General features: G+C 32.0%; 3 protein-coding genes across 3 annotated transcripts in view; all 3 read left to right on the forward strand.

Annotated features, from left to right (window-relative positions):
- The first annotated feature begins 132 nt into the window (after window positions 1-132).
- On the forward strand, window positions 133-6,614 carry LOC108752403. Its single transcript, XM_018493204.1, has 9 exons — window positions 133-729; window positions 933-1,136; window positions 1,800-2,069; window positions 3,276-4,090; window positions 4,558-4,657; window positions 4,736-4,846; window positions 4,950-5,109; window positions 5,918-6,267; window positions 6,384-6,614. Exons 1-9 carry the CDS (start codon window positions 133-135, stop codon window positions 6,612-6,614), a joined length of 2,838 nt encoding a protein of 945 aa, XP_018348706.1.
- A 2,781-nt stretch (window positions 6,615-9,395) lies between these two features.
- LOC108752404 (odorant receptor 13a-like) lies at window positions 9,396-11,281 on the forward strand. Its single transcript, XM_018493205.1, has 5 exons — window positions 9,396-10,177; window positions 10,336-10,435; window positions 10,516-10,626; window positions 10,867-11,022; window positions 11,228-11,281. Exons 1-5 carry the CDS (start codon window positions 9,396-9,398, stop codon window positions 11,279-11,281), a joined length of 1,203 nt encoding a protein of 400 aa, XP_018348707.1.
- Window positions 11,282-12,887: 1,606 nt separating this feature from the next.
- The window catches only part of LOC108752405 (odorant receptor 13a-like), a 6,458-nt gene continuing 3,869 nt past the window's right edge, over window positions 12,888-15,476 (forward strand). Inside the window, exons 1-4 of the mRNA XM_018493206.1 lie at window positions 12,888-13,669; window positions 13,841-13,940; window positions 14,026-14,136; window positions 14,312-14,467. Of these exons, the coding sequence (XP_018348708.1) occupies window positions 12,888-13,669; window positions 13,841-13,940; window positions 14,026-14,136; window positions 14,312-14,467 (1,149 nt within the window). The remainder of the gene's footprint in view (window positions 13,670-13,840; window positions 13,941-14,025; window positions 14,137-14,311; window positions 14,468-15,476) is intronic.

The raw sequence follows: 15,476 nt of genomic DNA on the forward strand, positions 1-15,476 counted from the left end.
TTTACTACAGCTTGGACCGGAGGAGAGTTCATCGAACGGGACGCGCATGCTTTGTGATAGAAAAACGCGTAAACCTGATATCATGATCGGGACAGTGAAGATTGAGCCGGCGGTGACGTTATATCGTTGGAGATGGTTGATCGGAAACAAGCAAAAACGCTAAACACGCTCGCTGCCAACGTAACAAAGCAGAACGAATTGCATGTTTCGGACTTTTATTACGCTGTTCAGATAAGCGTTTGTCTACTAAAACCATTTGGTACTTGGCCGCTGGGCAATGATGAAACGTCGAGATTCAAGATCGTCCTGCACAGGGCATTAATGGTGATCGCCACGTTCCTCTTGATCTTCACCATAGTGCCGATGATGCTGCACATGATGAAAGAAAAGGACGTCTTCCTAATAATCCATTTAATGTGTGAGTTACTCTTTACTCTAATGGCTTTCGCGAAATATGTTTTGCTGCTCTGGCATCAGGATCGGCTCAGGTTCTGCATTGATCATGTAGCTGACGATTGGCGGTACGCAATAATTGCCGAGGATCGCGATATCATGTTGGCGAACGCTAGAGTCGGCCGCACCTTTGGCATCACTTCCGTGGTTTTTATGTTCAGCTGCGGCACACTGTACTACTTACACCCTATAGTTACACCAAACTTAGTCAATGAAGACAACGTTACCGTAAGATTGCATCCATCGGCCTGCGAGTTTTTTGTGTTTGATTCTAAGGTAAAATTTTCAATTCCGATTTACAGGCCAAGTTGGCAGTGTTGATTTAGTTAATCCTGATTAGTGTTTTTTCGTTTAAAGATTCTTTATACGTTTATCATCTTTAGATATTATCTCTTTTTTTATAACATGCATTTAAGTTTCAATTATACATATATCTAGATATTAGATCGGCATGTATAAATTAATTTATTATCGAACAGATTAGTCCTGTGTACGAGATCGTGTACTTCTTACAACTTTTATCCGGTTTCACTGCCTACAGTGCATTCTGCGGCATTTGCAGCTTGATGGCCAATTTTGTTGCACATGTATGCGGTCAGTGTGACGTGTTAATGTCGCTTTTAGAGGAGCTCGTAGACGGTGGTAAACGCAATAGCGGGTCCATCGACAATCGAATTGCTCTTGTAATAACCCGACATTTGCATCTACTAAGGTAATTTCAAATACTTATACACGAAAAGAACGATTTTATAGTGTCTAAAAATTTTAACTAGATAATTTGAAAATAATCTTGTTACACTATTAAAATATTTATGTAGGATGCTTAAAGTAGAACGGGTTAAAAACTTTTTGCTATCAGCATTGCTTGTCATGCTTGAGATTCCTACGTAATTATTTTGATGGACCAATAAAATTATTTTCATATCTGTATCCGGCTCAATTTTTAGATAGGTACTTTAACAAAATCATTTTTTCTGTGTAGTATCTTTATTACAACAATTGCATTTGATAGTAGTTATATATAATATTAAAAATAAAATAAATAAATTGATAAATAAATTATTCAAAAATTGATATATTGGTAATGGATAAATTGTATGGATAAAACTTTTGAAAATTTTATTAGATATAATTTTCTAGATTCGTGTCTCACGTAAGAAACTTATTTACCGAGATATGTCTCGTGGAGTTCATGAATGCTTCGTGTAACATATGTCTAATGGGCTATATCATTATAACCGTATGTTCGATTTTGATTCTAATTCTTATGAAGATTTCAAAACAATTTTAAACAAATGTTGATACCTTACAATTGCAGCGATTGTTAATCTCTTTCCAAATTTTAGGATATGAATAATAATGAATCGTTCGTGCAGATTTTTATGTATTTGTTTGGACTTGTGTCAGTCATTTTCAATGTGTTCATGTTTTGCTACATTGGAGATTTGCTCAAAGAGCGTTGCCAGCAGATAGGAACTATTTGCTATACAATCGAGTGGTATCGAATGCCATCCAGGAAGGCGATTGATTTGTTAATGCCGATCGCAATGTCTCGATACCCTGCGACTCTTACCGCCGGAAAGATGTTGACGATGACCCTTACCACGTTCTCTGAAGTGAGTAATATCGTTTCGTGCTCTAAATGCGAGGTGTCAATTAAGACTGCTTAACGTGCTTGTAACAATGTTTCATACATGTTACATCTATTACTTACTTAGAGATTGGATTTAATCAGTGTTAATTATTGTGATTTTGTCAGTAAGTTTTAATAAATCCAAATAAAATATGTATTTCTTAAAATGTTTTAATCTTTATACTGACAATGAAAATAGACTATTATATCGTAGATCTTAAAAACGTCAATGGCGTATTTCAATTTACTTCGTGAATTTTCCTCGCGAGATTGAGAACGTAAGACATGGAGTGATGAGACTACATTGGATGGGATCCGAAAGGGGTACCATGCTTAGGATTTTAGTATGGCAGAAAATTACATTAATAGTTTGACAAATTAGTGTCACCAACTGAGTGTTTAATTATTTTGTATTTTATTTTTATTTTTATTATTTTTTATTATATATTTTTTCTTCTTCTATTTTACTTTTCTGTATTTGATTTTATTCTTTTAATTGTATGACTTTTTTAAAGAAATGTGTTGACTTTTATTTTGCCCTTTATTTATTGTTATTTAGTTTGACAAATAATGCACGTATTAGTATGGCACTTACAATGGAATAAATTATTTCTCTTTAAAATAATATGTTATAAAGTTTCTGTAAAAATAAGACATACAAAATATAAATAAGATAACGGAGTATATATGCTCACAGTATTGTGTTTCAAAAATTGGAGTATTATTATATTTGTATAATGTAAGCGTTGACCTGGCTGACAAAGATAGGATAAAAGTTTTATTTACTATGTTGCTCGACGAAGACCAAGTCCTTTGCTACTTTGAAAAATAAACGCTCTCGTGGTTCAAGTTACAAAGTCAAAGTTTCTACTGCTTACGTACTACCACACAAACGCGTTGAGAAACCACATTATGTGCAAAATCAATCGTTAAACTTCTTTTCGTTCACTGTCTTGCAACCCTTACAAGTGGCTCCTTAATTTTTAAAACACGCAGGCGCAAGTCGTCCGAGAGTTCACATCATACCTGATATGCTCAAAGTTCTGATCAGTAACCCTACGCAAACTTGAACCTGAACATATATATCTCAATTTTTCGCACCAACAATTAATTTAAAACATTTCGATTCTCTACATTAATTTTCTTCACCGTAATTGTAGAATTTTCAATCAAAATTATTTTTAATTAGAAAAGTTATATCGTGCATAATACCGCTAGAATGATCCCTAATGAATATCAGGAAACAGACGTGAAATACGTTTTCGAACAAAGTCACGTTGTACTTCGCATGCTTGGGATTTGGCCGTCGATTGACAGACAGCCAAACATAATCGAGAAGATTATAAATATTTTTCTCGTAATCGTCTGTTATCTCTTTCTCCATTGCGACATGGTACCGGGTATTCTTTATTATGCAGTAATCGATGATGAGCCGAGTGAGAAAGTAAAAATGATGCCACCGATTCTGTACTCAGTCATGGCAATCGCCAAATACAGTACTTTACTTGTTCATGAATACGATATTAGAAGTTGCCTGCGGCACATCAAGGAAGACTGGGGAACAGTAGTCGTCGATGATGCGAGAGAAGTGATGCTGAACAAAGCTAGTAATGGAAGACGATTGTTCACCTTGTGCTGCACGTTTATGTATTGCGGTGGATTGTCTTACAATACGATAGTGCCGTTATCGAGAGGAAGTATTGTTATCGATGAGAATACCACGATCAGACCCTTCTCCAGCCCCGGATATTATGTTTTCTTCGATCCGCAGAATAGTCCTGCCTACGAAATCGTGTTTCTTCAGCAAGTCCTTTGCGGTTTTGTCATGTACACGATCACAGTGGCGATTTGCGGTCTCGCCGCTGTCTTCGTGATGCATGCGTGCGCGCAGATGGAGATCCTCATGCGACAGATGGAGAACCTCGTCGATGAGAGTGAGTTTGGACAACGTAATATCGGCGCAAAGCTGGCAGTTATAGTTGAACATCAAATAAGAATACAAAAGTAAGCATTTTGTTTATAATTTTTCTGAGTACTTTGAATAATTCTCTCTTTGTCGGCATAAATCGGATATAGAATAAATACGCTCAAAGATTTAGGCTAGTATTTATAACCAGTCTTATTTGAAGACCATTTTAAGTAACGTCTTACGATACTAATACTAATCTGTGTTCGATATTTATATATTCTTATATATTGTTTAAGACAATCTTAAAATGTCGTAAACTAATTACAGAGCCGTATTAATATCTCAAGAAGGGCTTAAAATAAAAACCGATTATGAATACCAGCCATAAAATTATCCTTTATAAATATCAATAGTTTTATAGTTACATTTGATATTAAATATTATCATTAATAATAAATTGTCGGAAAAATTTTATATACTTATATATTTTTGCAAAAAACAAATTGATATTTTTTTCGTTTCAAAACTATGCTGAATCGAGTGTATCATAAATACATTTTAGTTTCTTGCAACTGGTGGAGAATATTTTGCGCTACAGTAGTTTAGTCGAAATAGTCGGGTGCACCACTCTGATATGTCTTACCGGATATTGCATAATAGGGGTACGAAAAATAATGCAAGCAAATTTATTGTGTTTAAGCACAATGCGTGTCGCATGTACAAAATAATTTTATTCTCAGGAATGGGATAATAAAAACTTACCAGCTTTCTGTACATACGTAACAGCTCTCACGTCTGTCATTATTAACATTTTTATTTTATGTTATATTGGAGAGTATATAACGGCGCAGGTAATTATTTTATATCTTTTAAGATAAGTAATACTAAGTTATAATAAAAACTTACATTCACTACTTTTTATATATGAGGTATACTCATAATTGTTCGCGATAGGCCGAAGAAGTTGGCTTGATTACTTGCACGCTCGATTGGTACCGTCTTCCGACAAACGTGGCGCGAGATATGATATTAGTGATAATCTCTTCGAATATTCCACCACGAATTACCGCTGGAAAATTCATCGAACTGTCCTTTAAAACATTCGGTGATGTAAGTAATATACAATAACTACCTATGATTTAGAGTTCGTTATCAGTTTGGATTTAAGAAATTGTTTCAGGTAATTAAATCGGCTGTAATTTATCTTAACATACTTCGACAACTTACCGAATAAATGGCAAACTGGGATTGGCAATAAATTTCTTTTTGAAATAAACATATCCATATTATATATTTTAATATGAAAGATTTATTATCAATATTAATAACAATAAGTAGTATTAATTATAAAAAATAATTAAATATTTAAGTATAATATCATTATAAATTATATAATATATGTGGATACAAATTTCCCACAGATATTTACGCTTATATGAGAAATATGACCAAATAAATGATTATTACTTAGTACAGAAATAAAAAATGTTATAATACATCACGAACATCTATCTTTTTGTATCTCTATAATATCTTTTTACACATTTTTCTTACGGAAAATTGTAAAACTTACCGCATCGCTATTACAAGTAAACTTTTTTCTTGGATATTCAACCCTTTCATAATTTCCGGGAAATCCTTTCTGCGCATAACAAAAATAGTCGTTTTAAAGTTTCTACGATGTTAGCGATTTGTTCGACGTGGCTTTGAAAGATTGTTTCAACACGCAAGCGCACGCGAGTCGCGAGTTCTCTTCAAATTGAACAGCGGATCAACCATGATCAGTGGCGAGTGAACGCGCATCGTTTCACCATCTGTGGCTCGCGCACGAACTATTATGGAAAAGATGTTCGCCAACAAAAATTACAAACGCGATATAGATTACGTTTTTAAGCTTAATCGCTTTGTCTTTCGTCTGCTAGGTGTCTGGCCGTATGCGCGTACAAAGGAGACCCTCCAGAGAGTCGCGGTGATCCTCATCTCCTACATCCTCCTCACTTGCGAGTTGGTCCCGACGATTCTCTACATGGCCATCGTGCAGAGAGAGATCCGTGCCAGGCTGAAAGTCATCGCCACCGTAATATTTATGGTGCTAGTGATGACCAAGTACGGCCATTTGCTGACCAAAAGGAACTTAGTGAGAAACTGCCTCACGCAGGTTGAAGACGACTGGCAAATAGTCAACTCGCACGATCGTGATGTGATGATCGATAAAACTAGAACAGGCAGACGTTTGCTGATAATATGTGCTATATTCATGTACTCCACTGGAGTGTCCTTTCGGACAATTATATCGTTATCCGCCGAAAAGATTGTCACTGAACAGAATTTTACGATCAGACATCTACCATGCCCGACTTATTTTGTTCTATTATATTTGATGTGCAGCTTAGCCTCGCTTACGAGATCATATTCCTTATGCAATTCTTCTCCGGATTCGTGAAATGCACAGTCACAACAGCGGTATGCGGCCTTGCAGGTCTTTTCGTGATGCACACTTACGCACAGCTGGACATACTGATGGTCCTGATGAATAATCTGGTAAATAAATGTGAACTTAAAAATGTGAATGAAAAATTGGCCACTATTGTAAAGTATCAGATCAAAACGCGAAAGTAAGACTAATTTTATAAGTATCTTTAACAAATTTGTTTGTTAGTATTTTAATGTTTTAATTGAAATCTACGTGTAAAATAGACGTTGGGATTAATTCATATACGATAAATTGTTCAATAAACAAGAATCTTTAAAGATATATTTAATTATTGATTATATTGAATATATTGATTATATTCGTTTTTATTTTTGTGTAAAGATATAGAAAATCTTGTTTATTGTACAATTAACATATTTCTTGTTTTAATTATAAGCAAATTTTTGAAAAACATTTATTTTGATAAAAATCTTTTTCCACGATCATTTTAGTTTCCTTCAGTGCAGAACACCACACAATATACAAGTCTAATGGAAATTATGGGATGCACCATAATTGTATGTCTCTTAGAAGATTTTGTTATCATGATACGTATAAAATAAATATGTAGCGACAATAATTTCAGTGATTTTTAAAGAGTATTATGGATATATAAAATATATATAAAACGCACAGACTTAACAAGTATCACAAAAATAAATATAATCGTAATTTATATGGTAGGAATGGGAGGATAACGTTGCCGTAATTGTATGTTCATATCTCATTGGACTCACATCGATTAGTTTCACCATTTTTATGCTTTATCGATGAACAACTTTCGACGAAGGTATGCTATCACATTATCGAAGTAATAATTAGCATTCATCAATTAATGTAAGCATCATTTTTTTTATTAATAATCTTATTAATCATCTTTGTATAATTGATTAAATTAGGGAGAAAAAGTAGCATTAACAACATGCTACACATTCACAATCACATTGTAGTGATACCGTCTTCTGGATGTAAAAGCGTGATCGCTGATATTAATCATGCTTATGTTGAATTTTCCGACAAAGATTAGAGGAGGAAAATATTTTGATCTTTTCTTCAGAACAACGTAAGTAATAATATGTTGAAAAATAAAAATCACATTTTTACAAAGATTCATTACATTTTAGGTCGTTAAGACGGCCGTAACGTATTTAAATCTTTTACGCTCTGTTGTTGATTAAATTTAAATAGTAAATGCATAAACGTAGTCTTCAAAGAAATATGTAACTTTTAAATAAAAATAGCCAAGGCACATAATTCCTAAACAATAATTCCTTTACTACAATAGTAAGAGAGACCGGGACTAGTTGTCGTACCAAGTTGTCAAAATGCTTATAACTCAAACAGTACATGGCAGAAAAATTTCTTTCTTTAAGTAGATTACTGATATAATATTAATTTGTTGTAAAATTGTTTACATTAAAAGCATTGTATATATTATTTATAACGACTTTTAAGAAAATAAAGTTAGTGAATAAATTTTTCTTATCATCTATTTTGTTGTCTGAGAAGTCTTTGGTATTATTAATAGTCAATATCTCTGTATTCATAGAAAATGACATGTCTTAAAAAATCTTTACTACAATTAATTAATCCTTATCCTGACAAAGTTTGTGAATACAATTTCTATTATTAAAAATAACTGTGTGGGATAGATTAATAAAAATGAGGCGAAGTTAGGTAACAATCAATTTTAATGTCTTTAGTTTGACACATTTTTAGAGATTATACTTATAAATATATTATATTTTATATAGATATATGTTTTTTTTATTTTTCATACAGAAATTACAGAACAAAAACAAATTACGTATTTTATAATTAAAATAACTATTTTGTCTGTATTACTATTATAATTATTATTATATCTTGAAATATAAAACTGATATTAAAAATTGTATTTTTTATGTGTTATTTACAAACAAAATATGCTATTGCCAAATGCTATTCTAAAACGTGTGACAATCAATCCAGAACACGGGACTAATTGTCACATTTTCGCAGCTTTAAATTAAATAATTTATTTTTATGATGAATTTAAGAATAATATTTTTTTTAATATCTAAAGGATGTAGATATATTATAACGTATATAATATTTCCAAATCTTTTTTCTAAAAATCACTAATCAAAAACTGTAACAACCGGTCCCGGTCTCCCCTAAGTATTTAAAAAGAAATAAAAGCCATAGAAAAGTTACAATACGTATTAACGTTTCATATACAAACGTATAAACTTTTACTCACTATCATTGAAGCTTCGAGGAACGCAAGTTGTAACATCAGCAGAATCAAACGTAATTATTTTTCAAAGAATCAGAAAACTTAACCAATGTGCATAACAAAATATCTTCCATAGAAACCATTTGCCGTTTTCATTTTCTGTTTCTCACGCACTACAAGTTTAGCAAGTTTTTTTCTATCTCAAGTAGTTATCGTAGAATATGACGCAAGTATGTAAATACAATTTTAGTTTTATTAAATTTATTGATGTTGTCAGAATCGAAATATCAGAAATACGATGACACTATCACGGCACTAAAACAATGTTATACGTTGATCTCTGATTAAACCAAAGTATTCTGTACTATGTAGCAGAAACTATTATTGCTAGCGGTCAACGTCCAAAGTAGTATACGTTTTGCTAAGTTTTAGTACGGGAAGAAAAATTGAAATCATTAAATCGATTATTCTTAGTTTGAAAACAAATGTACATGTTGACGAATGAAAAAACTATTTGTGGAAAGCAATCTCGATCCTCGGTAAGTTGACTTGGAAACTCTCTTGCTTTTAAACCCTCTCTTTCAAGCAACATATTAATTATTAAGGTGCGCAAGCGCAAACGAACAACGAATTTATTCTACAGTTTTTGTTTGCTGCAATCAGTTGCCATTCAGTTTGCATAAAGATTTCATACAGACTTGACAAAAGAATGCTGCACAACGAACATTACAAAGATGATATGATTTACATCACACAATTGACACGAAATGTTTTGAGCCTACTTGGGGTTTGGCCGAATTACAACAGGAGAAAAACTATTGGCGAAAAAATTTGGAAGTACTTCCTGATCTCGATCTCTTACATTCTTCTCTATTGCGTCCTAATTCCCGGTGCCTTATTTTGGATGATTGAGAAGAGAACACGAGTCAGAGTCCAAACGATTCCTTTACTTTTTTACGGTTTCATGGCCAGTGGTAAATACAGCAATTTGGTATTTCGTGAGAAAAATATTAGACGCTGCTTGAAACATATCGAACAGGATTGGAGGATCGTTACCAGTGCAGAGGGGCGAGATATGATGATTGAATCCGCGAAGATAGGAAGACGCCTAGTTACACTTTGTGCAGTCTTCATGTACGGCAGCGGGCTCTCCTTTCGATCAATTCTGCCATTTGCCAAAGGAAAAATTGTCACTGCGCAAAATATTACGATCAAACCGTTACCTTGTCCAGCTTACTTCTTTTCATTTGATATACAAATCAGCCCCGCTTACGAGTTGATCTTTGCATTGCAATTTTTATCCGGGATAGTTACCTATTCGATAACGATAGCTTTATGTGGCCTCGCGGCCGTTTTTGTGATGCACGCTTGTGGCCAACTAAAGATTTTAGTAGATTTGATGAGAAATCTCGTCGAGGATCAATGGCAAGAAAAACAAGAAGTGGATAAAAAACTGGCTAAAATGGTTGAACATCAAATACGAATTCGAAGGTAAGAATTACAAGTTTTAATTTTTATTAAACCCATGTGTGTACATCAATGTAACTTATGTAATAATTGATTATTTCGGTAATTAACATCATATATGCGGAATATATTTAGTACTATTTTCTCATTTTTCGAATATGATGATTCGGTGCCGTCGACAGTTTTTTGCAATTGGTAGAAAATACTTTACAACAAGCGTGTTTAATAGAATTGATGGGGTGCACGATGATAGTCTGCCTTTTGGGATATTTTATAATAATGGTTCGTAATTTTATATCCAAAAAGTTTTAATAATAATGAGATAAAAAAGAAAATTACCTGCAATAATGTAACTTTTATAGGAATGGGAAAATAGCAATTCGATAGCTATGTGCTCTTATGTTATAACACTTACATCTCTGATGATAAATATGTTCATGTTTTGTTATACTGGTGAACAACTTACTGTTCAGGTATAACTATTTATACCTTTTGCTCGTGATGATATCATGCGATGCTATTATATATAACAATTACGTATAATATAATAATATGTGATAATGTTTTTGTTATAATCCTAATAATGCTATTTGTTTATACAAAACAATATTTGAGAAATTGTTAAAAATATTTTTATAATAATTCTAAGTAATATTTAATCCCTAGAATTAGCTTAATTTTTTGCTACACATACTTGATAACATTAATAACAGGCAGAAAGAGTAGCTAGTACATCTTGCGAGCTCGAGTGGTATCGTCTTCCGGACAAGAAAGCGCGTGGGATAGTGCTGGTGATAATCATGTCGAACATGCCCACCAAGATCACTGCTGGGAAAATCATGACTCTATCATTCAAAACATACGGTGATGTAAGAATATATATTCAAAAATATTCACTAATTTTTTTAGGAATCAACAACAATTCTAACATTAATAATTAAATATGTTATTAAGTGATTGTTATTATCACTATATACTGTAATAGTTAATTAAGTACAACTTTTTTATTTAATTTATAGAGTCAATTAAATAAAACCATGATAAAGCAACTATTAAATATTATGCGTTTTTCAGGTCGTAAAGACAGCTGTAACGTACTTTAACATGCTTTTAAATGTAGCTGGTTAAATGTATCGGCTCTATATTTCTTTTCATTCAAATTACAGCTACAAATTATAATGGTAATATCGTATCGTGTATGATCGTGATATTGATGTGTCAAATACAAAAGTTTATTATAATGTACATACATCTATATAAATATTATTAATTTAGATATATTTTTTTCTATATATATAAAAAAGTATATGTAAGAAATTTTTGTTTTACAATATAATATTTTACATTAAATTTTCATATAAAGCAATTCGATAATTAATTCAGTCGAATTACTATTTTATTTCTTATAAATTTATATAAATCAAATGTACTTTCATTTCAAGATAAATAAGAGCATCGAGTATATAAGAAATTAAGAAGTAAAAATTATAAAATAATATAATATAATTGTGCATGTGTATTAATCACATTTATCAATATCCCCTACAAAATTCGAATGCTGCTTTATAGCCATTGATTTCTGTTTGCGATTGTAACTTGCGAGCAGGTCGAAGACTCATATAATATTTAAATAATAAAAAGCTGTTAATCAAAGCTATTAATGACTTAGCAACGTTCGATCTTTGAAACTACAATCTATGCTACATATTGAATCAATAATATTATACTGTAACATGAGCAGTCAAAAATATAAAAATTCAATACAGTGTAGACAAATATGTTTGAATGCATTCTGTATTTAAAAAAATTAACAAATAATCATAATGATGAGAGCAACAAAAAAACTATTTATTGTTTAATATAATGATCGCATTATGTGACTACAGTTATTTTTCTACAAATACTCTGTCATGTCAAAAACGCGTTTTACTTATATACACTGCTATTATCTGTTTTCTTTACGATACTGCAACCTTTTCATTGCTTCCAATAGGACAACTTTCTTTACCTTACGAAGAAAAGCACAAATATGTTTGCACGCAGTCACTTTGAAAGTTTCTATATACGTACACTATACATTCACTAGATGTTGCTTTTCAGTTGTAACATTAATACAATTAAACTGATTATTTTTTCAGAGAATCGGAAAATTTCATTGATATATCAAAACAATTCAGTGCTTTTACTTTTAGCCTCTTATGCAACTACAAGAGTTTAATAAGTTTATTTTCTCGCACCACACACACACAAATAGTTTATCATAGGATATAATAAGACAAAAAATATAGATATTTTTTATCTTTATTTAATTCACTGATATTGTCACAATTATTACGTTAAAAAATCACAATTGCTTTTATAAGTATTAATCTTTAAACAAATTGAAATATTACTGTACTACATTATCAGAATTATTGACGGTCAACATTCAACGGATGTAATCGTGAGTTTTAGATTTATATTACACAGGAAAGAAGCCGATTGTTATTCTTAGCTGCTTGCAAAAACTATATACACTTTGACGAATGGATTTCATATTCTGGGAAAGCAATTCCAACCCTCGGTGAGCGAACTTAGAAAATCTCCTGCTTTCGAATCCTATTCACGCAACCCTTTAATCTTTAATACGCGCAAGCGCAAACGGACAACAAATTTACTTTATCGGCAGTTCGTATTTGCAACGATCAGTCACCATCCAGTTTGCACAAAGGTTTCACACAGGATCAACAAAAGAATGTTCCACAATAAGTATTATAAAGATGACATGATTTACATCACATATTTGACGCGAAACATTCTAAGCTTACTCGGAATTTGGCCGTCTAATAATAAAAAAGACTCTACCTGCGCGAAAGTCTGGAGGTACTTCTTAATCTCGATCTGTAAAATTCTTCTGTATTGCGTTTTGCTTCCTGGAATCTTTTTCTGGTTAATTGAAAAGAGAACACAAGTTAGAATCCAAACCATTCCTCTGCTTATCTTTGTTTTGATGGGCTGTAGTAAATATATCAATCTGCTATTCCACGAAAAGAAAATCAGACGCTGCTTGGAGCACATCGAGGAAGATTATAAAGTTATTACCAACGCGGAAGCGCGGGACACGATGATTACATCTGCGAAGATTGGAAGACGGTTGGTCTCACTTTGTGCGATTTTCATGTACTGCAGTGGACTTTCCTTTCGATTGATTTTGCCATTTGCCAGGGGAAAAGTCGTCACTCCACAAAACATCACACTCAGACCTCTACCTTGTCCGAGTTACTTCCTTTTCTTTGATGTGCAAGTTAGCCCCACTTATGAGCTGATCTTTGCAATACAAGTATTATCTGGGTTAGTTACTTACTCGATAACAACAGGTTTATGTGGTCTTGCGACTCTCTTCGTGATGCACGCCTGCGGCCAGCTGAAGATCCTCATAAATTTGATGACAAATCTCGTCGAGGAAAAGTGGCATGAAAAACGAGAACTGAATAAGAAGCTGGCAAGAATGGTTGAACATCAAATAAGATTTCGAAGGTAAAAGTTTAAGAGTTTTATTTTTTTATTAAAATCACATACATATATTAAGTGATTAAACGTTTATAATAATTTATTATTTGCTAATCGGTTAACATCAGATACGTGCAGTGTGTAGGTAATTCAAATTTTAATTTTTTAAATATTGATTCGGTGCCGTCGACATTTCAGTTTTTTACAATTGATAGAAAATACTCTATATCAAGCGTGTCTAATAGAATTGATGGGATGCACGATGTTAATCTGCCTTGCAGGATATTTTGTAATAAAGGTTTGTAATATTTTATTTATTTGGGAGTTTCAATAACACAGCAAAAGAAAGTTATATTTTCAACAATAAAATACAATATTTATAGGAATGGGAAAATAGCAATCGGATAGCTATGTGCTCCTATTTTTCATCAATTACATCCATGATGATAAACGTGTTCATGTTTTGTTACACTGGTGAGCAACTTACCGTTCAGGTATGTTTGTCCATATTTTTTCCTTTCTTCTTTCCTTTTTTCGTATCGTATAGTATATAATAAGAACTCTCTGTTATGCAAAATATTTGAGAAATTGTTATGAAAATTTGTATAATATTTTTTAAACAATCTTTAAATCAACAAAAATTTTCTTATATGTACTTGATAATAATAGGCAGAGGAAGTAGCTAAACAATCTTGCGTACTCGAGTGGCATCGTCTTCCGAATAAAGACGCGCGGGCGATCCTGTTGATAATAATCATATCAAACTTACCCGCTAAGATTACAGCTGGAAAAATCGTGGATTTATCATTCAAGACCTATGGTGACGTAAGCACATTTGTTCAAAAGCGTTTATTAATTTTTTTCAGAAATTAATGATAATTGCAACACAGCGGTCAATTACGTTATCCAAAAATTATTATCTATAGCTTAATAGACGTGAACATTTTTGAATCAGCTTATCATATTAGTTAAATGAAATTATGACGAAGTGATAAATAATTACGGGATATTGTGCTTATTGTTCAGGTTGTAAAGACAGCTGTGACATATTTTAATATGCTTCTAAGAATGACCGGCTGAATATTATGTCCTGTATTTTCTTCTTCTTCTTAACGGAACCATGACTATGGACGTATCGTAATATAATATTATATTGTATACTTATGTTTATTATATATAAAGAGGCCAAAAGTTTGGTACAAAAGTTTAGTATAATGTATATATATATATATATACTAAAGCGTGAGTAAGAAATTTTATTTCTCAGTACGATGAAATTAAATTACAATTTTATAGAAAGCATTTCAATAATTATTTAATTTTTTGCATTACTATTTTATCTTCTGTACAAATTTAAATAAATTATTCCTTTATTTCATTATAAGACAAATAAGAGCATCAAATAGAAATTATAATATACAATAATTATAATTAATTTTACATTTATCAATTACATACATATGAAACCATGCTGAAACAGTGCTGTTTTATTGTACTTGTTAACTTTTTTGCACGATTATAACTCGAGAGCAGAAAGTATAGCCTGACGTATCGCAAACTAATACATATCAATTGTCAGTTAATGGTCTTCGAAACTATAATCTAAACTTCACAATGTATTGTGCAAAAAAGAAAACAAAAAATCAATGCAATAAGCTTAATACATACGGTGTAATATTATTTTAAATATGTCCTTATTATATTTTAATTCATTGCATAATTTTTTATTACTAAAGTTTCAAGCAGCATTTTAACATTATATAAGCTAGAAATGAGTTATACAATAAGTAATCTCTCTTTGCTTCGGAACTATTACTGCACTTGGAAATCCCAC

This window comes from Trachymyrmex septentrionalis, unplaced genomic scaffold (genome assembly GCF_001594115.1).
Source record: "Trachymyrmex septentrionalis isolate Tsep2-gDNA-1 unplaced genomic scaffold, Tsep1.0 scaffold60, whole genome shotgun sequence".
NCBI classification, from domain to species: domain Eukaryota; kingdom Metazoa; phylum Arthropoda; class Insecta; order Hymenoptera; family Formicidae; genus Trachymyrmex; species Trachymyrmex septentrionalis.

What these genes read in the sequence shown, in the direction of transcription:
- LOC108752404 (XM_018493205.1), top strand. Translation starts at nt 9,396, where the DNA reads ATGCTGCACAACGAACATTACAAAGATGATATGATTTACATCACACAA. An exon ending in TGGGATATTTTATAATAATG is followed by an intron (nt 10,436 to 10,515) that starts GTTCGTAATTTT and finishes TAACTTTTATAG; the next exon opens with GAATGGGAAAATAGCAATTC. An exon ending in CATTCAAAACATACGGTGAT is followed by an intron (nt 11,023 to 11,227) that starts GTAAGAATATAT and finishes TGCGTTTTTCAG; the next exon opens with GTCGTAAAGACAGCTGTAAC.
- LOC108752403 (XM_018493204.1), top strand. Translation starts at nt 133, where the DNA reads ATGGTTGATCGGAAACAAGCAAAAACGCTAAACACGCTCGCTGCCAAC. An exon ending in TTTTTGTGTTTGATTCTAAG is followed by an intron (nt 730 to 932) that starts GTAAAATTTTCA and finishes ATTATCGAACAG; the next exon opens with ATTAGTCCTGTGTACGAGAT. An exon ending in GAGAGTATATAACGGCGCAG is followed by an intron (nt 4,847 to 4,949) that starts GTAATTATTTTA and finishes TGTTCGCGATAG; the next exon opens with GCCGAAGAAGTTGGCTTGAT.